Genomic DNA, 22,081 nt, shown 5'->3' on the forward strand with positions numbered 1-22,081 from the left:
TGCAAAAATAACAACATTGCAGTGATTACAGGTAAGCCATTAATTAGTTCCAAGTTCCTTTTTAACTTTTGGTGTCTTATCAACAGAAGACAATAGAAATCATACAATGATGTCTACCTGCTTGCACAATGGAAATCTGTTTGTGCAATGAAACATCTGATTTCTTTTCTCCCTTCCTACCACCTTTCAACCCTCAACTTTCCAGAAATTGGGGTATATGGGGGGCTGTGAGAGATGAAGAGAGGAGAGGCCCACTCATACTATGATGGATCTATCCCAATATTTTAATTAAATATATGGTATAAACCACTAACAAGCCAGCCATGCATACAGTCACTTTACCCTTATTAATCTGACTTCTACTAGCCAACTGTAATTTCACTAAATGTATTCAGTCTTATTCAAAAGATGGGAGATCTTACTTTAGAGATCAAGCTATCCCAACTCTTCATTTGTATGCCACCTTTCTGCCAAGACACCAAATTTCAATACACTGGTATAAAATATTCTTGGGCCTACTTCAGAAGCTGATGCCAGGGTCCATAGCTCTTACACAACCCCAGGGAAAGTGGGGCTGCCCCAACAGTCACCTCAGGCTGTTGACGTTCCTTTTCAGAAGGTGTTGGTTATGTGTTCCTTTGGCCTGGATTTCTTGGCTTCTGACTTGCCTCGGGGCACATAGGTCTTAAGTAGCCCCGGGGAAGATGTGATTTTAATGTAACTTTAGGTAGTGGGCAAGTGAACAAAAAATGGCACAGAATACTACATCCATGTCACTGGAGCCCCAAAATGTACAATGTTTCAAGAACTACCATATTAACCGAAGCCTAACCCATGTTGAAAGCTCTTTGGAGCTCAACAAGCACTCTCTATTTATCAAATAGTTTCCCAGCCCTTGTTTTCACTCAGTCACATGAAAGAAAGCAAATTAGAAATAAGTGAAATTCTGTGGGGAAATCCTGGCTTATATCGTGAACCAGAAACAACAGAGATTCCAATTAGCCCCACTCCAATTCAAACGAGATCTCAACCACACAAGCAAAACCACACCAAATCCATTTCTTGGGTAGAATTTGATAGCAGCCATTCTACAGCAGCTGTAGTACAAAGTCAAACTGATACTTGGTTAGTATGGAAGTGCTCTTATGGAAAAAGCTCATAGGAGATTAATTTCAAATAAAGGTGTTCTGTGATAGAGATCAGAAGGCATAGGTAAAATAACCAGACACATTTTGTGGAGGGAACCAAACCCATCTCTACTGCGTGATAGCAGTAGCATATGGATAGGCAAGATTCAAAGGGCATTCTAAAACAAAGCAGCTTACCTGGATTATGAAAAAACATAATGTTCAGAAGATCCTGATCGCCCCATGTTATGTTCAACTTATATTTTTTCAGCAACGGCATCAGAATTTCTTCCCACCGTAACCGTGCTGTGGTCATATCATTCTTCAACATCAAACACAAATGAGCAATATTAGAGCCAAGACAGGAATATAATAGGTTTTGACATCTATCTTTTGGAGCTCTGTTTTAATTAAGAGCCACTTTACGCAATCTCTCCAGTCCCTTTTAGGATTCAGCTTATGGTCTGAAGGCAAAGTAGGCTGCCACCTTGCTAAAGCTAAGCAGATCTGGGTCTGGTCAGTGCCTGGATGAGTGACAGCCTGGGAACCATGTACATAGAGCCTTGGGTTCCGGGATGAAATAAATAAGGAAATAAATAAGTTAAAGGCGTTCACATTTAGGCAGACTTTGAGGCTTGGTTGACCACTCACCTGCCTTTGTGTGTTTCATTTCACTATACACGATGATAATAATAATAATACAGCTTTACAACGTGCTCCTGAAAATTCACTTAATGGACTATTGTAATGCACTTTATATGTTCTGCCCCAGAAGAAGCTGTAACCGGTGCAGAATGTGTCAGCCACAGTACTGACAGGTGCCACAGACCAGATGCACATTACATCAGTCTAAAAGGGTAGATACACTGCTTGCCAATTTGCTTCTGGGTCAAATTCAAGGTGCTCTTATTAATGTATAAAAATCTTAGATGGCTTTGGCCCCAAATATCTGAAGGAATGTCTCCACCGATATTGACTGGATAGTTTTGGTAGGCTCGGAAAGCCCTGCATTCAGCACCAGCACCAATTGTGGTTGAAGGGGTAGTGGCCCATGGAAGGGACTTTTCAGCAGTAGCCCCTAGACAACAGAATGCTCTTGCCTCCAAGGTACATCCTGCCCTGGATTATAGCTTTAAAGAGTAGGTCAAGAAGCACCTTTTTGTCCAGGTTTTTGGAAGTGTGGGGCAAGGTGGCATTTTAGTTTACTCCGTGCCTACTATTATGCGCTGCTGCTAATTTTATTGTGATTTTGAGGTTCTGTTTTTTTAATAATAATAATAAGAATAATAATATCACATAAATCGCCCTAGGACCTTTGCTTCAAGGCCAGGTAATAAGAACACTAAATACATGAGTAAATGAATAAATGTGACATATATACCATGACTAGCTAAATTCAGTTTTAAAACTGTGATTATTATTTTTTTAACGTCAACAAGCCACAGCCACTACAGTACATATCTGTGGCTAATCATACAAAACAAGGAAAAAATTCATTCAGCTGCTGCAAGAAGCCCAAAGATACTAGGACTAATGAACAGAAATACAAGAAGGGTAAGGAATATAAATAGTGAAATACCAAGAAATAAGAATGCAGTACTCTCTTTTGTGGCATTCATATGTTTTTTTTAGTAAAGACTATTTTTCAAATAAAAGCGAATACCATTTGTGGTTGTTAGTCACTGATACTAACAGACCCCTTTGCTTTGGGTATGATGTGTAAACAAAATAGTGCTTAGTTTGCATTCCGATAAAATAAAATAGCTTTTAGGTAAAATATTCAGAATTAATGTCTCCTTTCAGTTCTCACAGGTGTTACCTGTGCTCCTTAATCAGGCAGGTGTAAAGGAGCAGATGACAGCACATGGTTGGAAAACATATTTTCCTCCCCTCCAGGAACCCTTCTCTGGCAACATATGAAATGTGTCTGAACATGCTGAGCTGTGTTTTTCTTGTTTAAAAATCAAGGAATTCTTGTTTGGGGTTTCCTTTTTCAAACTAGCCAACTCTAAGCCTAACAGGAAAACACAGCCTCTCCCTGGAAGGAAGAATGAAACTAAATGCAGTACAGCACCTTTCATGCAATTACATGAGTGGGTTTTTAGAAGTAAATGCCTAGTGTAGAAGGCCTGATCCAGATCAGACCTTGGCTTGTGGAGTAAGAAGGTCTTAGTTCTTTGTACCCGCAATACAGATTGGGGCCTCACACTTGCTGTTTGTATTGGAAGAAAAGTTTCAAATGGTGTGAATGGGAGTTTTGCCCCGATCTGGATTGGGGTGCGATGGGGGCAAATTAGGCGTCTTCTTACGCTATCCACCAGGGTCACGATCCACAATGGGTCACCAGTGCCTGCTATTTCATTTGTTCAATGGTTCCACATCTAGTTCAGCCCTGATATTTGGTTCTCCTTTAGGGTTACATAAATAGCACTTCCTATTCGAGACAGTTCTCCTGCGCACTAATAAATGAAGCCAAATCTTAGGGTGGTATTCAACAAAGCTTTACTCAGCGTAGGCCCATTGAAATTAACAAACATGACTAAGTAAGGTATGTTAATTTCAATGGATCTACTCTGAGTGAAACGTAGCTGAATACCATCCTTAAAGTTTTAAAGTCTGCACTGTGAACACCAAAGCAACTCTGAGCAGACCACAAAAGCATTTTAAGAGCACTTTTCAAGCACACCAAACGAGCAAATACAATGCCTATCAATTCTCCATGGCTGAAACAATGGAAAGGCAAAACCCATGACATTTTCAAGAGTGACCATTTCAGTCAGTTTCCCAAACTTGGGGGTCTCCAGCTGTTTTTGGACTACAATTCCCACCACCCCTGACTAGCTAGGGATGATGGGAGTTGTAGTTCAAAAAGCAGCTGGAGACACAAGTTTGGGAAACCCTGAGTGAAGTGCTAATGATGAGACTGGAGGGCTATACTAAATTTTCTGCAAATGTGGCAACCTATTTCAGAAAGAGTCTGTCAAATAAGAACAGAGTGCCCCATAACAGCCATTTGCCACCAGTGCATTGCATCCCATAAGCAAAAAATCCCTGCAAAACTGTTAGGTACACCCCCGATTTTAATACTTATCCCAGCATCTCTGAGTATTCTTTTAATAATGTCAAGAGCTGCAGTAGAGCCGCAGTTAATATAATTTTTCTAATTTAAACATTGGCTTATGTGCAGGTTATATGAACTGATTAAACAAGAGGCTTTAAGAACAACATGCACTAAAGCAAGCAGTGTTTTTACCGAAGTGGGAAGGTTGTAGTAAGCAGTGTAGCAGCGCCACCTTCTGGTTAGATCAGTATCTGCACTAATAACAGGCTGTTTCCATTATTTCCTTAAAGGTAAAGGTACCCCTGCCCGTATGGGCCAGTCGTGTCCGACTCTAGGGTTGTGTGCTCATCTCACTTAAGAGGCCGGGAGCCAGCGCTGTCCTGAGACACTTCCGGGTCACGTGGCCAGCGTGACAAGCTGCTCTGGCGAGCCAGCACCAATGCCGCAAACGGAAACGCCATTTACCTTCCCGCTAGAAAGCGGTACCTATTTATCTACTTGCACTTAGGGGTGCTTTCGAACTGCTAGGTGGGCAGGAGCTGGGACCGAACGACGGGAGCTCACCCCGCCGCGGGGATTTGAACCGCCGACCTTACGATCAGCAAGTCCTAGGCACTGAGGTTTTACCCACAGCGCCACCCGCGTCCCTGCCATTTCCTTAGCAGGATAGTAATTCACAATAAGAAGACGGATACCATATTCTATTTGAGTGGCATGTGATGAAACGCCATAAGGAAGAAGCTGCAGGAAAGATCCTATATTGAAAACCAGGAATAAACCAAAAGGCTTCCATTAGGAAAAATTAAGCAGGATGATCTTGCTTGCAGGATGAGGAAAAACAACGTATGGGAAAATTGGGAGGTCAGTGAAACTGCATACATTCGGTGGAGAGAGTAAGCTGACCCTGGAAATGAGAGAACCAAAAGACGTACCTTGAAATGTTTTCTTCTTATGCGGGTCATATTCATTAACATTACTCCAGAATTGATTCCAGTCTTTCCATAATACGGGTGCCTGGCAAAACGGTTATACCACCCGATGCGAGGTTCTTCATGTTCAGGTGCCATTGCAGCAATTTGAGTGGAATTGAATTTTTTCAAGAAGGACCAAATGTCATCAACAGGTCTTAGGAACAGGATGTCCGTGTCAACATAGAGCAGAGAGTCTACATCTTTGAGGATTAACTGTGAAGGAAAGGGGTTTTTAGAAACAGGTTTTAAGTCAAACCCTAACCATGCTACTACTCATCTTGACCAATAAGCCACTGAGGAAGATCAGTATCAATAGCAGTATCGATTCCTCACCAATAGACAAACTTCTCTCTATGCTGGTGGGGACATATTATCACCAGCACATAACTCCAGTGCTCAAAAGCTTGCGCTGGCTGTTCATACACTACAAGGCCAGGTATTAATTTATAAGGCCCTTGACAATTTGCATCCAGGATACCTGAAGAACCACTCAATCCCTTATATTCCTGCCTCACTGCTGAGGTCTTTGGGGGAGTCAACTGTTTGTGGCTCCCCATGACACAGAGGTATGTCTCCTGGACACAAGGAGCTGTGCAGTCAGGATTGTAGACCCAGTTTTAAGGAATTCCCTTCTACCTGAGGTCCGACAGGACCCCTTCCCTGCTGAACTACTGAAGTCTCTTTTATTCCAGCAGGTATTTTAATTGAATTCCGATTTAATAGTTTCAACTGATTTTTATTTTCATTGTGTTGAATCCCTTGTACGCCACTTGGATAGACAACAGTAATTAAGTGACATGTCTGATTTTAATTTATATCCCACCCAGGGCTTTTCAGCTGGAACTCCCTGGAACTCAGGTGAGTGCCATTGCTATTCTAAGAGAATGGTGAGTTCTGGCAATTCTTTTTCTAGAAAAATAGCACTGATCCCATTCAGAGCAATAATAAAACCTGAAAAGTCATCAACAACTAAAAACAGTATTAAAAAATTATTATTATTATTATTATTATTATTATTATTATTATTATTATTAGTTTAAAATATTCTAAAAAACAGAGATCCCAGGACTGCCAAGAACAGTATCTTTCAGTCATCAAATGCAACTTGGGCAGCCAAGGCTATCTGTGTGCCAAAAAACAGACTGAAATTAATCTAGATCAGGGCAGTTCAACTTTCCCTACCAATTGGGATGCAAGAGTACTTCAACATGGAACCCGCCAGCCATACAATGCCTTATCATGTGGAGAGGGGGACAAGGCCAAAATTTGACACCCGGCCCTCACACCACGTTCCCAAAGCTGGATAAGCAAGGTGCTGGGCTTTGGGAAGGAAACACAAGACTCTAGGACCCTGTTAGAGCCCTCACGCCTCCTTCCCAAAGCCCAGCAACTCACTTACCTGGCTTTGGGAAGGCAGCAGAAGGGCTAGGATGAAGACATCAAATGTTGCCGAGGGATCACCCTGTTCTAATCTAGATAATATACTTCCTCTAGTTTTGGCTGTATCCCCACGACGGGGTGAGATCCCGTTGCTTGGTCCCTGCTCCTGCCAACCTAGCAGTTTGAAAGCACATCAAAGTGCAAGTAGATAAATAGGTACCGCTCTGGCGGGAAGGTAAACGGCGTTTCCGTGCGCTGCTCTGGTTTGCCAGAAGCGGCTTAGTCATGCTGGAAACATGACCCAGAAGCTGTACCCCAGCTCCCTCGGCCACTAAAGCGAGATGAGCGCCGCAACCCCAGAGTTGGCCACGACTGGACCTAATGGTCAGGGTCCCTTTACCTTTACCTAGTTTTGGCTGTAGCTGGCTTGGCCACAACCTTCTCCATCACCTTGCCCAGGAAAGGAATATTAGAGACCGGATGGTAATTTCCAAAACCTCTAGACCCAGGGAGTGCTTCTTCAATATGGGTTGCACCAGCAGCTATTTCAAGTCACTGGGGTACCCATGTGAGGTACTGACCACTCCCTGTACCCATCCAGTCCATCCCCTTCTATTAAGATTTTAGGTAAAGGTAAAGGACCCCAGTCCAGTCAAAGGCGACTATGGGGTTGCGGCACTCCTCTCGCTTTCAGACCAAGGGAGCCAGCTTTTGTCTGCAGACAGCTGTCTGGGTCATGTGGGCAGGGGGACACGGGTGGTGTTGTGGTCTAAACCACTGAGCCTCTTGGGCTTGCCGATCGGAAAGTCGGTGGTTCGAATCCCTGCAACGGGGTGAGCTCCCATTGCTCTGTCCCAGCTCCTGCCAACCTAGCAGTTCAAAGGAACGCCAGTGCAAGTAAATGGGTACTGCTGTGGCAGAAAGGTAAACAGATTCCATGCGCTCTGGCTTCCATCGCGGTGTTCTGTTGCACCAGAAGCAGTTTAGTCATGCTGGCCACATGACCCAGAAAGCTGTGGACAAACGCCGCCTCCCTCAGCCTGAAAGCGAGATGAGTGCCACATCCCATAGTCGCCTCTGACTGGACTTAACCATCCAGGGGTCCTTTACCTTTACCTCTTTTTTATTAAGATTTTACTAGCTATGATAGCCAGGGATCAAAAGGATGTGTTGTGTAAACAAATACAAACAAACAGACTATAATTATTTTTTCACATCTGTGAACAGACTGTGCAGCATAGAAAATAAAGAGTCTAATAATGTAAGCAGGTTCAGCTGGTGATTCACCACAGGCTAAAATTTAGTGCTACCCATGGGCTAAAAACATGGATATATATTTTTATGTTGTTAAATTAAATGGCGATGTTTTAATGATATTTTCTCATTCTAGGGTATTTTATACGGCTAGAGATTTTAGAACTTTTTGTGTTTTATTGCTTTTAATTTTGGAAGCTGCTAGGAGCTCCTAGCATAAATAGAGAAGTGCACTTTTCTGAAGTCCTATTCAGGCTTCCTAAAATTGTATCCATGGAGGGGCTGCATACGTTGGTCCCAAGGGAACTGCAAGCATGTACAGCTGAATGCATTTACAGCAGCCCAAGCAAAACGGAGCAATGGCAATAGGAATGTGATCGCCAAGAGGGATTAGCAATATGTAATTAAAGTCTTTGCCCCACCCCCCAAAGTGGCTTGAAAAGAATAAAATGTTTTTGTAGCTTGAGGTGTCAATGCAGATGTATAAAAGAGTAAAATGATTAGTGGGTATGTACCACACATGCTACCCACCCCCATAACGCCTGGACCATATGGTCGGTTACTATTTCAGAGATACAGGAAAGAGGCTTCAGGCAGGGTACCAGCTTATATGGCGATACAAAGCACACCCGGCTTGCCTATGGAGAAAAACACCATGTGTTCTAAGAAGTAGGCGAGATTGGGGGAATACAAAAGATACAGTCGAAAACACTGGGGTTAGAGAAATGAACAGCTGAATTTCCATCTCAGCCTAGGACTCCATGGTCACCAGCGGGCTCTAGGTTGCTAGCAGCGCTGGCATCGTTGATTTGGGTGCAGATAAAATTTAAGACAAACAGAACCAGATCAATCTGCTTCCTGCTGCAGGCTCCAATCTGGCTCCGAAATTCCCTCTGCTCTGATAAAGTTTATCTATATCAAGGGCTGCTAGGAGCCCTCCAGTACAGTTTTTAAAAGGCAGGCGGGGAAACCTTCCCCTGGCAGGGTCCTCGCTGCGGAGGATGCCTGGAAATATTAAACATGGCATACAGGCTAGGGAACCGGACAGGTGGTAAGCAAAGGAGAAGCCTGGGTCCCACAGCAACCTGTGAGATTGGAAAAGAGCAGTGTTCTGGAGGCGTCTCCAAAAGCTGAGCAACTTGAGGGCTCAACATGCATCCAGTTATAAGGAAAGCTTATCCAGAGTCACCTAAATTGTTATGTAATGATACACGAGTGTCATTGCATAACACAATATCACAGGTAATGAATTTTCAAGTGCAGTAATTGAGTCCTATTACTTAAGTTCTCCACTATAGTGGTACCTCGGGATAAGAACTTAATTCGTTCTGGAGGTCCGTTCTTAAACTGAAACTGTTCTTAACCTGAGGTACCACTTTAGCTAATGGGGCCACCTGCTGCCGCCGCGCCGTGTGATTTCTGTTCTCATCCTGTCAGTGTTCCTGTTTGTTCAGCTCCCTGTACCTGCTTCTTCAGCCTATAAAATAAGTAACATTTGCTTGTGCAGTAAAGGACCCCTGGATGGTTAAGTCCAGTCAAAGGCAACTATGGCATTGTGTCAGTCATCTCACTTTCAGGCCAAGGGAGCTGGCGTTTGTCCACAGACACCTTTCCATGTCATGTGGCCAGCATGACTAAACCGCTTCTGGCACAACTGAACACTGTGACATAAACTAGAGTGTGCGGAAACACCATTTACCTTCCCGCCGCAACTACCTATTTATCTACTTGCACTGGTGTGCCTTTGAACTGCTAGGTTGGCAGGAGCTGGGACAGAGCAATGGGAGCTCACCCCACCGTGGGGATTCAAATCACTGACCTTCCAAACGGCAAGCCCAAGAGGCTCAGTGGTTTAGACCACAGCGCCACCTGCTTTTTATGTGTGTGTGATTTATGTGTGTGTGAGTGCACACATATATTCCCTGCTCCTAGCATTCAAATTGCCTTCTCTTCCTCCAAAGGCTCTCATACAAGCTCAACCTATCCCTTCCAAATGGCATAAAGAGAAGGGGCAGCATTCTGCTTAAGACCCAGATTGACCACTAGACCAGGCTCCTTCAAACTCGGCCCTCCAGATGTTTTTTGGCCTACAACTCCCACAATCCCTAGCTAGCAGGACCAGTGGTGAGGGATGATGGGAATTGTAGTCTCAAAACATCTGGAGGACCGAATTTGCGGAAGCCTGCACTAGACGTTCCTTCGTGACAGATTTAGACAAGCAGCAAAATATATCCCTGCACTCCAAATTCGAGAGACCCAAATAAGCCAGATTACTGTGTTTGGAAGAACATCTGCATTTGATAAAGTAAGCTAATTTTTTAAAGTTACATATTTTGCCACAGCCACCATCACTTACTGGCAAGAAAAGCCTCTGAGATGCACAGGGCTTGAACAGTTTCTTCCATTCAGCTGCATTCTCAGCTGGAAACGAGATGGGGTATAAAGTATAATTAAATTTTCCTTGATACGCCAAACCATCAAGCTGGGGAAAAGAAATTACAAAATTTTATTAAAGTCATACAATAAGAAGGGGGGGAAAATCACAAGCAACTCTCCAGCTTGAGAAGCACCCTAAGTTTCAGAGTGGTCTCAGCACATACTACTGTACTTCCCAATTTTTTTAACAGAGTAAAGTAAATCAAATCGTTGGATAAAGCAGGGATGGGCCTTCCTTATATTATTAGATTCCCAGGAGACATACCAGCCTCTCCTTCTATGCAGGTGGACAAGAGGTCCTCCCTCACAATCCACCCCACATAGGACCACCACCATTGCCCAACCTCTGTCTGTGCTTAGACGGCAGAGGGCAAAAAGGCAGTCTCTACATCCAACAGAGCCAAAACCTTTCTCTTCTCCCAACATGGGGGGCAGGAATACGCCTGTCAGTTTGCATTTCTTAGTACAGAAAGTATTGATCATTCTGATGTGTAGAGATCTTTCCTATTCTAATTAATTCAAGAGGGTTCTGGAAGCTTCTCTGTGTGAAAGAAACAAGCAGAAGGTTTGTGATGTTTGGGTTATTCCTTCAGAGAAGCTGAGTACAGCTGGCTTAAACTGGTTCACTATCTCTTCCAGTTAAGGTCATGTTGACTATATAGGCCAGAAGGAGCCTGGTTTCACTTTCTCTATCTCTTTTCCTTCTAGTGTTGTGTTCTGTACATACCGTACTTTTCTGTGTATAACACGCCCCCATGTATAAGACACCCCCTATTTTGGGGGACTCAAATTTTAAAAAATGGGGGGAGATGGCACAAACTCGTTGAGCTTTTTGGGGGGAGGATTGCCCAGAGTTGTTGAGCTTCTTTTGGGGAGGATTGCCCACCCACACGTGCCAATAAATCTGCCTCTTGTCTGTCCCATCACAGGCAGAAGCTGCCAATCGCCTGCCCAAATGCCTCAGTGTTGGCCAATCAACACCACCCATTGACACAGCAACCAATAACACGGACAATAGCAGCTGACAGCCACGGCAACAAGCAATCAAATGTCCACCCTATGCACTACCCATGTATAAGACGACCCCCACTTTTTAGCATGAATTTTTTTAAAAAGAAAGAAACTAGTCTTATACATGGAAAAGTACGGTAGTATGCTTAAGTGTTAAGGTTTAGACTTTGTAAGTTTAAGTTAAGTCTGCTGCAACTGGATTTCTTACGGACAGTGCCAATCCTGAATGTATTGGATTTGTGACCATTATGCTCATTTGCCTTCAGTAGCAATAAAGCTCTGCTGGATGAAATACAATTGCCTCTGGTCTATTGTTTGGGAATCCTACAACGTGTTTAAGTTTTTGCGCTGCTAACTATACGTTGGGAGTTCTGCACTGGATCAATATTGAGTAGAATTTCATGACAATGCCTGCCCTTGAAATGGCATACACTTCTTTCTTCTCCAGCTGCCCCCGATTCTCACACTCCTGCCCTCACTTGAACTGTTGCAAAGTATAGCAACAGTAACGATGCCCAATCAAAACCCCGGAAATAGGTGGCAAGGAATACTTACTATTTCTCTGAACTCAGTGTGTAATGGGTCCTCTGCAAAAATATGAAAGTGCAGGGGTGTGATGCTGAAAATAATGGCTGATTTCAACATGGTAACCGTCTCTTCCAACCTTTCGCCACAGGCTACTACGGCCAGGTGCATCTTCTCCAAAGGTTGCTTTTTCACAAAATCATATCTAAGGAAAAACAAGAAGAAGAAATAGTTGCCGGAGAAACCAACGTGAACATGTTTACACTGTAGAATTTTAACAGGAAGATTTATGCGTGCAGGTGGCACATGTTTTATGTGACACATGCTTTAAAATCTAATATATTGTTTATTATCTGAGTGGAATATACCTCCGGGTATAGGGTTGTATATAAATTCAATAAATAAATAATAAAATTAAAATTTGGGGAATTGGCATTATGACCATGGTACAGACAAATGAGATGTTTCCAACTTCCAAACCAGTTCTTATAAGGTAATATTTTTTAAAAAAATCATAATATATTTTAATTCCTGGATTACATGCTTTTATACTATTTATAGAAGGGTATTTTTCATTTTCCTTAAAGGACCTGAACTCTTGGATAATCATGTTTTGTTTAAAATATAGCCCATTTTTACACTGCCATGTTACAACAACTCCTATCCTCTGCCCCCAAATTATACTTCAGCAGACCTTATCGGTAAGCAGCTAGGCACTCTTTTGTTGTAAGGGTAATACCACTGGCCACTGACTCTGGTTCAATTAAATGGCGCTGCAACAGTAATCTGGACAGATGGCCTATATAAAATGAGCATTAACACTAGGTCAGGTTACTGGGTGCAAACAGAATCCAGGTGTGGCAGCTTCTTTGCAATTTCAGAGACAGAGTCAATTGCTAGGCCCATACGATGTAAATGAAATGAAGTTATATTATATTAACAGAGGGTAAAATGCATTTATCTGTCCCAAGGTTAGTCAGACTCCAGACCTATCAACTCACTAATATTTGAGCACTAGAAGTTAGTACAGAACTCAGTGCAAAAGGTTTGGTAGCAGATATCGCTCAATCACTTTAAATGAAGAAAGGCATCCTTCAGACTTTCATTATTGTTTTGCCACATGTTTTATTTTGTGACATTTCGACTTTTCCTTCCAGTAATCAGCTCCTCTTCTGTGATAGGAATTTTGAGGTCTTAGATATACCAGTATGTTAAATGTTCATAAGTGTACCAACCAAGCACATACATAGATCAGCACAGGAAGACCGACCATTTTGATTGACTGGAACCATTTTGATTCCCAAACTGACCAAATGTTTTCTCTGCAAGGTCAAAAGGAAAATGGAAAAGCCTCCCCATTGTCTTTTCCTTCACAAATCCTGTCTTAAGGGTATGTCTGTGTTTGAATAGGGTGTGAGCCTGTGACCTGGCCCAGGAACCAAGTATTTATCATTACAAAAGACTAGCCAGGCTCCCCAGGAAATCCAATCAAGTAACCTGCCAGACAGGAGATAAACAACATTCAAATTTCTGTTTTAAGACCGTCTTTTCTGTGATGTAGGTATGATGTATCTGAGGGGTGGTCTTAGGTTACATGCCTTCTGTGATGTATGTATGATGTTTCTGGGGGTGATCTTGATCTACAGGGTGGCAATTTCAAAAGTCTTTATAAGGCCTTGTGTGCCATTTTTCTGGGTTCCTCCTCTCTCCTGCGGGTGAGAGGAGCACCTGTTGCAACAGATCAATAAAAAATCAAGCTTACTAGCTGCTTTGCTTCTCAATATTCTCTGGTTGGCCTCTGTTATTCTCTCCTACCAACAGGGAACCTATGTAAGGACTCTATATGGGCTCTTGGATTCCCCATAAGGGAAAAGGACAATTTTTGTTTACAACACTTCCAAACATTGCATCCTCTACCAATGCCGGATGGAAGATCATTTGGACCAATTACAGTTGTGTTGGAGCCCATCCAAACACAAATGGTGATCTCGCATACACAAAAAAAAAAGTTGTGCTAGTTTTTGCTCTATTGTTCAAACTCTTGTTATCTTCCCTGTTTAGATAACGGAAGTCTTAGGAATGGCCCAACAGTGGAAATCCTGCAGGCACAGGATGTAACACACTGGCAACAAGAAGAGCACATGTGAACAGGAGCAAGTGCAGTTTGCTCTCATTTTACACATAAAAGAGCAGTTAAGATAAGCAGTGCCTTGATCCGGTTCATTTCCTTGCTACTCACATCCCAACCCTGCCTGCGTTGCATGCCAGACTCCTTCCTGTTAAAGACGCTACTGCCCAAAATAAAGGGAAACCTGGAAAGTTCACTGGGGTGGCAAGGATAGGACTAACAGGATAACTTAGGCTGGATATAGATGCGTCAAAGAAGCAATTCAGCTAAATGTGTTGCAAACTCATACAGGGAAATCCAGCAGGGAAAGACTAGACTCCACAGCGCCATCTGGTGTCACAGTGTTATATTGCATAAACAACACATATAAAAAGCACTTTTTCTTTACCAATCTAGCTGAGTCCCAAGATGCAGCATAGAATAAATATTATATGGTTATGTCCTCTGATCCACTCCTTTTGCTGAAATCTGCTGCACTCCAGATAGGTCAAATATAGGGCGTACAACAAAGGCTTGGTCAAAGGATAATATTTCATCTTGCGCTATCACCTGCACTTTAAAGGAAACAGTATCCATAGGAAGCCACAATTCTCAAAGCTGCCTTTCGAAAAGCTATTCTACTCATTCCCCACCCCTGCATACTGCTACTTCCAGGGAGAAGCATATTTTAACCTTTAAAACAGAGCAAACAACCGAAATCAATGAAACAGTTCATAATATAACACGACGAGACAGCAGGACCAAACAACAGTGTTTTATAGATTAGAGTTGTATGCATGGGTTGTTCCCCTTACACCCCCATATTCATCTGCAAATAAGCAGGTATAACAACACCCCTATGGTGATATCCAACCCAATTGTATTAAGAGTAGACCCACTGAAAGTTAATGGGCTTAAGTTACTTAAGCCGATGATATCAGTGATTTTGCTCTCAGTATGACTGATGTTGGATACTATCCCTAAGTCTGAAGTGTGCACTTCTCACAAGGAAACGGACACTGTAGCAGGCTGCCTTTGAAATTTCCAACCATTTGGGTAAGTCACGAGACTCCTCTCAGCTATTTGTTTGTGTGTGTGTGTGTGTAAATACACATACAAACTTACGTATTATTTATGTACACCTCAATTAAGAGTCCCTGTGCACATCAGGTTTCCCTTCTGCCGTAAAAGAAAACACTCATAAAACACACAACTCTTCATTGAATGGGCCATGTAGTTCTTATAAAAGAGACAGAATTCTATCTCAAAAGTGACTAGCACATTCTTCAGTTCAGTGGTACCTCAGGTTAAGTACTTAATTGGTTCCGGAAGTCCATTCTTAACCTGAAGCATTCTTAACCTGAAGCGGACTTTCCCATTGAAAGTAATGGAAAGTGGATTGATCCATTCCAGACGATGAAAAACACCCCCTAAAACAGCAATTTAACATGAATTTTACTGTCTAACTAGACCATCGATCCATAAAATGAAGACTTTAAAATAATTTTTCGATTTAGATTTAAATAAGGAGACTGACTTAAAGATCGTTTGAGATGCCAGCAAAGCTGTCCTTAAGAGGATTTTTTATACAGTGGTACCTCAGGTTAAGTACTTAATTCGTTCTGGAGGTCCATTCTTAACCTGAAACTGTTCTTAACCTGAAGCACCACTTTAGCTAATGGGGCCTTCTGCTGCTGCTGCACCACCGCTGCACAATTTCTGTTCTCATCCTGAAGCAAAATTCTTAACCTGAAGTAATATTTCTGGGTTACTGGAGTCTGTAACCTGAAGTGTATGTAACCTGAAGCATATTTAACCCAAGGTACCACTGTATATTGAAGATAGAATTATTGCTTTATGCAGTTAAAAATCAAGTTTTTTATATAAAAAACAATTAAAAAAGAAAGACTACCTGAGCTGTAAACTATAGATCTTAACTATGATTCACTGAAACAGCAGAAGACAGGTGGGAAAGAATAAGCAAGCACAAAGCTCAGGTACACCAAATAACAGTTTAGTGTTGTGTGTCCAAACCAGGCCCATTAGTCAAGAATTGTATTTATTGCTGCAATGCATTATATGTAGGGCTGCCTCTGAAGACGGTTGGGAAACTTCAGCTGGTGCAGAATTCAGCAGCCAGGTTGCTCACTGGAGCAAGACGGTTTGAGCACGATACACTGATCCTGGTCCAACTGCACTGGCTACCAATTAGTTTCTGGGCCCAATTCCAAGTGCTGGCTTTGACCTATAAATCTTTAAACGGCTCAGGACCACAATATCTCAAGGACCGTCTCTTTCCATATAAACCTACCCTGACCCTGAGATCATCGTCTGAGGCCCTCCTTCGTGTGCCCCCTCCTCGAGAGGTCCGGAGGGTGGCAATATGAGAACTGGCCTTCTCTGCAGTGGCTCCCCGTCTGTGGAATGCTCTCCCCAGGGAAGTCCACCTGGCGCCTTCATTATACACCTTTAGGCACCAGGCAAAAACATTCCTCTTTAACCAGGCATTTGGTTGATCTGATTTACATCCTATGCCCTTTATAAAAATTTGGGGGAAGGGGTATTGGGCTGCTGTTTTTATTTTTATTAGGTGTTTTGTGGTTTTATATCTTGATTTTATTCTGTGAACCACCCTGAGACCCCCGGGTATAGTGCAGTATATAAATTCAATAAATTATTATTATTATTATTATTATTATTATTATTATTATTATTATTATTATTAGGAAAATGGACTACTGAGTCATCAAAGACCCTAAGATTCAGGCGATGCTTTCCTGCATCTCTCCACAATCATCCACAAAGCCCATGTGGGTAATCTTGTACATCTTTTTTTATGTCGCAATTACTTGTGGTCTGCCGTGCTCTCAAAATTATTAGTCTTTATTATTCTACTAATCAAACAGTAAGGACAAACACCATTTTGTACTGTAACTATCAGTCTTGCTTATGTAAAGTTCTGGACATTTATATTCCAATCTTGTGTGTGTTCCCTTGCAAGTAAATCCCACTTTGTTCAATGAAGCATGCACAGGATTACAACCTTTGAACCAGACTGCACAGTACACATGGTTTTGTGATTCTCCCCTCACCTGCCCCACAATTCTGTTTTGACAAGGTTACAAGACTGCACGAATGTAGGATTCACAAACAGCAGCTTAGCTTACTTGCCATGACTTTTTATGTCCTCCCTACCAATTCTTCAGGCCCACTAGCAAGCACAGAGGGCTTCAGATATAGGACATTGCCTTGTGTGGAAATACCAAGAGAACAGATGCTTGCTCAGTCACTCCTCTCCCACTGGGAACGGGGGAGAGTTCTTGTACCCTTTTCTCCCAAACAGACCCTTCTCCACACAAGATTTCCCACAGCAAGTCACCTACAGCACCTTTGCATTTAAAAAAAAGTTAGGGGAAGCAACCACCAAAGTAAAGGTAGGCTTCAGTTTGACTCTTCACTCTCAAGTCACATTGTTTAGTATCCATGGGCGTAGCTAGGATTTATGTTATGTTAGGCGGGCACAAAACCCACATGTCACCATCCTCTGTCTGGGTCTATCGCTGAGTCGGGTTTCCAGTTGCATCACTAGAATGTGCCACAACATCACCCAAGCGACCTCAGTGAGCATTTCAATTTCAAATACAGTGGTACCTTGGTTGTCAAACGTAATCAGTTCCGGGAGTCCATTCAACTCCCGGAACGGTTCCCAAACCAAGGTGTGGCTTCTGATTGGCTGCAGGAGCTTCCTGCACTCAATCGGAAGCTGCAGAAACCGTGTTGCACGTTCAGCTTCCAAAAAACGTTCACAAACCGGAACACTCACTTCTGGGTTTGCGGTGTTTGGCAGGCAAAACATCCGAGTGCCAAGGCGTTCGACAACCAAGGTACGACTGTATTCTGATTATTTCTACTTTTGTTAAGTATTTTTATTTACTTGATGGGGGAGGTAGCTGCCTTGGTTGTCAAAAGCCTTGGGACTTGGACATTTTGGCTCCTGAATGCCGCAAACCTAGAAGTGAGTGTTCCGGTTTGTGAACATTTTTCGGAAGTCAAACATCCGACGTGGCTTCTGCAGCTTCCGACTGAGTGCAGGAAGCTCCTGCAGCCAATTGGAAACCGCGCCTTAGTTTTTGAACCATTTTGTGAGTCAAATGGATTACGTTTGACAACCAAGGTATGACTGTATATGTAAAGAGAAGACCAGCAGAAATCTACCTCTACGACTCTGGTGCAAGACCCAAAGTTTGGGATCATAATGCTAGGTTGCATAAAGGTTTGATTTAGTTGCAAACCAGCATGTTTTAACATGCATGCTTGTTCAAGAAGTGTATGTGAATTTCAAAACAAGAAACATATTTTATTTAATGAGTTAGATCATGACTGAAATCTAGTAAGACTGTGAGTGCTAGAAAGTGAAGGGGGGGAACCAAACTTTTTATAACTGCTTCAACACTTTTTAATATACTCAAATATGTATGACTATACCTAAAATTAGCTAATTGAGCAATCAAATCTCTGTCAAAGCCTACCTACGAGCAGCTTCCCAAAAGCAGTTCCTTCCACAAACATCAGAGGGCAGCATCCAATAGGAATTCCAATAGGATACAGACACATTCTTACACCTAACAGGATAAGACAGAAACAATCCTGTATGAATGTTACTTGTTTTATTCAGCGGTTGCAATGGAGCATTCCTGCTTGCGCATTTAAACAAAACTAAAAAACACCACCAGCTACTAATTACAGATAAACGGCTGAATGTAGAGCTTCATATATGTTGTGAGTGATATTAGTCTATATCATATAAGGATGTATGTAACCAGGATCCTGAGCATAAAGCCCAAGAGCAATTCTACTGATAAGTGAAATGCAGAGTAATCCGTTGTAGGAAGTAAATACCACCCTGTTCAATGGGCTGTTCAAACTGGCATTGTGACATTTCTGAAACACATCCAGTGACATTTCTGAAACACATCTGATGATTTCATGGTACCAAAGGTATATTTTAAAACAATTTTATGTTTATTTGCACAAGGCAGGCACTTCTGGGCTACAAGTAAACACGTGGAAGCATGGGGGGAGGGAGAGTGGGCCTGTTTCCTTCCTCCCCCCACCCATTTTTTGCTGAAACAAAAATAGTAAAAAGAGGGTGGATGCAAAAATCCCAGTTTTGGCCAAGGCTTAGCTGGAAATTTATGCTAACGATTATTTTCTGCTTGCTCTACTGCATGTTTCCATGTTATAAATCATTATATCTATTCACAAAGCTGAGTATGGTTCCTTGTTTAGCAAAGGTGGGGCATCTACACACAAGGCGGAGGTTTCCACAGGCTTATGTGAAGCCCAAGTTTGCAGAAGTAGAACAATTATTTGCAGGTGAACCTTAAGTGGTTGCATAATTGCTGACTGACCATTGGTGAAAAAGAGGGGAAACATTGAGAAGAGCTATGGAATGGAATATCATGAGCTGGGGCGGGGGGGCAGCTGCCTCCCCCCCCCCATAAAGTAAATAAATAAAATTACAGTCATACCTTGGAAGTCGAACGAAATCCATTCCGGAAGTCCATTTGACTTACAAAAACCAACCAAAGTGTGGCTTCTGATTGGCTGCAGGAAGCTCTTGCAGCCAATCAGAAGCCGCGCAAGCCCCGTCGAATGTTCGGCTTCCAAAAGAACGTTCAAAAACCAGAACACTCATTTCCGGGTTTTGATCGTTCGGGAGCCAATTTGTTCGGGAGCCAAGGCGTTTGAGATCCAAGGTACTTAAGTAACTGACCAATTGTGTCACAGATAACTGGGTTCTGCCCCCCCCAACATACAGCCTGCCCACCAGGGGGGGGGGGGAATCCTGGCTACGCCCATGAAAGGTATAGCTAACTGTCTGGAACACTGAAGAACAGCAGAGCAAAGTGTTATAGGCCTGCATACAATATATTTTAAATGAAGCAGAAACTTGTATGCACAACTTACTAAAAAATACAGTGCTATATATTCTAATACTTAATTTGAAACAGGAAAATATGCAAATGAGGAATGTGAAGATGCTCAGCAAAGGCTAACTAATAATCTGCTTTAGCCCCAATGACACTGGGCCTTGGGAACGCAATCCATCACGCATGGTAAGTTCCTATGTTCCCTGGCAGCTGGTTACCATATTGGCCTGCTGAAGTCCACTTTAGTTGTTTAGCATTTTCAAGTGAAAATGCCGTCACAATGGTTCAGAACATCAAGTCTCAGAACTGACACAGAATGCCATTGCGAACCCAGGCAACAAAAGAGAAAGATAAAACTAAGATCCATATTGTGACGGTATTGTTAACCAGCTTTTAAGATTCAGCCCTACGAATTGAAAGCTGCAGCAATATAGTTGATCTGATACAGCAGCGTCACTAATGCTGAACTGGGCGCTTTCACAAGCTAATTTCAAAGCCTGTGATCTCCACACAAAATACTGCTGAGAGGTCAAAAAAGGATCTAATCCCTTCTCCTCCCTTCTGCAGTTTAACTACACTAATATAAAGAGACCAGACAGCATTTGCACATATCCAATTAAGGTGTGTGCCTCATAAGACAATTAATGTATATTAAACTGAAACTCCCTTTAATAATAAAAATAGCTGCTGCTGCAACACTTGCACTAAAGCCAAAGAAGTTGAGACTTCACATATCCAGTCTTAGGAGCTGCCATGCCCAAGGAGCATCTCCTGAAATCAAGCTGTTGGTTTAAAAGCAACAACAGCTTTCCTATTTAGAGCAAACTCTCCATCCCTTTTTAATTACACAGCTCAAACAAGTCAATACGAGGCTGGTTTAAAATAGACAACTGTGGAGGCGGTGCAATGGCAGAAGTGTGTTTTATATCTTTTGCACAGCACACCGCGTAGCGCCACAACCACCTCGGGCAAGAATCCTACTCTCATTTGAATGTTTCTGGTTTACTCCTTTCCGCTAAAAGAACTGGAACAGCAATTACCGGTAGGTAGTTCATTGCATCATAGCTTTCATCTAGTAAGAAGCAACCAGAAAGATATGTACAGGCATGACCAGTGATCTTAGCAAGTAAGTCAAATTATCAATCCTCGCTTTACATATGGATATTTAAACGATCAATTATCTTAAGATACGGGTTCACTTTGATGTACTGTGTGATTCACTCTTTAAAGTGCATCAACAGGAAAGCGCAACCTGATCACGACCAGCAGTACTGGAAAGAAGTGGTTTCTCCTTTACATAATTAAACCATCACCCGCTCCCACATGTTCAGCTTTGATGTAGCAGTTAAGTACAAAAGTAATATGTATATATGCAGGGGAGTACCCAGGGGTTGGCTAGGCTGGCCCCGCCAAAGGTGCAGGTGCAGGCGGGAGAAAGAAGTGTAAAAACCACACCCTTCTATTCTGGCTTGGAGTGGCTAGGAGCCAGCTCCTCTGGGTGCATTGGCAGAAGAGTCCAATTGGTAATGTGGGCCATCGCAGCAACCCTCACAGGTTCAGAGGGAAGAAAGACAGAGAGACCTGGGGAGGGTTGCAGGAGGAGGAAAAAGGAAGGGTGGAGAAAGGAGGCAGAAGGGAAAGTGGTGAGCAGAGGAGAGAGAGAAAGGCAGGAAAGCAGGTAGATGGACCAACTGACAAGGAGGAGGAGAGGAAGTAGTGTGGAGTGGAGCAGACCCAACCTCGATGGCCCCAAAGGAAGTCACTGGCAGAGTGTAAAAGCCAACGAAAAGCAAACTTTTTGAGTTTTGGGTCTATAGTCTTACCGACTTTGGAGCAACTGATACAGCTCCTTGCAATAGAGGTACAGAGGAGGTACACCTCTGTATATATGTATTTGATTTTGACCTTCTTTATAACAAGGAACCAATAAGGATCCCTCCAGACTGCTGTGTATCATTGACATAATGATATTCCATTAGCGGCTGGTTTATACTGGACTGTCACCACATCATTCCACTTCTGTGATATGAAAAGTTACTGAATTTCAGCAGGAAGCTGCAGGACACACACATGGAAATTGGAAATGAAGCAGTACGGTCACCCTAAAATGTCTGCAGGCATAAACAATGCTGAAACCAGCATCACGTATAACCACCCCAATACCATCACAAGCACATTAATATCCTTTAAGAGAAAACATTCCTCTTTACCCAGGCATTTTGATGGTGGAAAGATACTGTTCCTGGTAGCACTGATAGTATTAGTTGTGGGAGTAC

At 42.6% G+C, this 22,081-nt stretch overlaps 1 protein-coding gene across 2 annotated transcripts in view; it reads right to left on the reverse strand.

Moving 5' to 3' along the window:
- The window catches only part of GXYLT1 (glucoside xylosyltransferase 1), a 32,343-nt gene that overhangs the window by 4,044 nt on the left and 6,218 nt on the right, over positions 1 to 22,081 (reverse strand). The window contains exons 2-6 of one of the 2 annotated variants that reach the window (XM_053405242.1): positions 18,402 to 18,494; positions 11,796 to 11,970; positions 10,150 to 10,275; positions 5,121 to 5,372; positions 1,326 to 1,449 (exon numbers count right to left, since the gene is read on the reverse strand). In XM_053405242.1, coding sequence (XP_053261217.1) covers positions 1,326 to 1,449; positions 5,121 to 5,372; positions 10,150 to 10,275; positions 11,796 to 11,970; positions 18,402 to 18,494 — 770 coding nt within the window. The remainder of the gene's footprint in view (positions 1 to 1,325; positions 1,450 to 5,120; positions 5,373 to 10,149; positions 10,276 to 11,795; positions 11,971 to 18,401; positions 18,495 to 22,081) is intronic. The other variant, XM_053405243.1, reaches the window with a different exon arrangement.

This window comes from Podarcis raffonei, chromosome 10 (assembly GCF_027172205.1).
Source record: "Podarcis raffonei isolate rPodRaf1 chromosome 10, rPodRaf1.pri, whole genome shotgun sequence".
In the NCBI taxonomy this organism is placed as follows: Eukaryota; Metazoa; Chordata; class Lepidosauria; order Squamata; family Lacertidae; genus Podarcis; species Podarcis raffonei.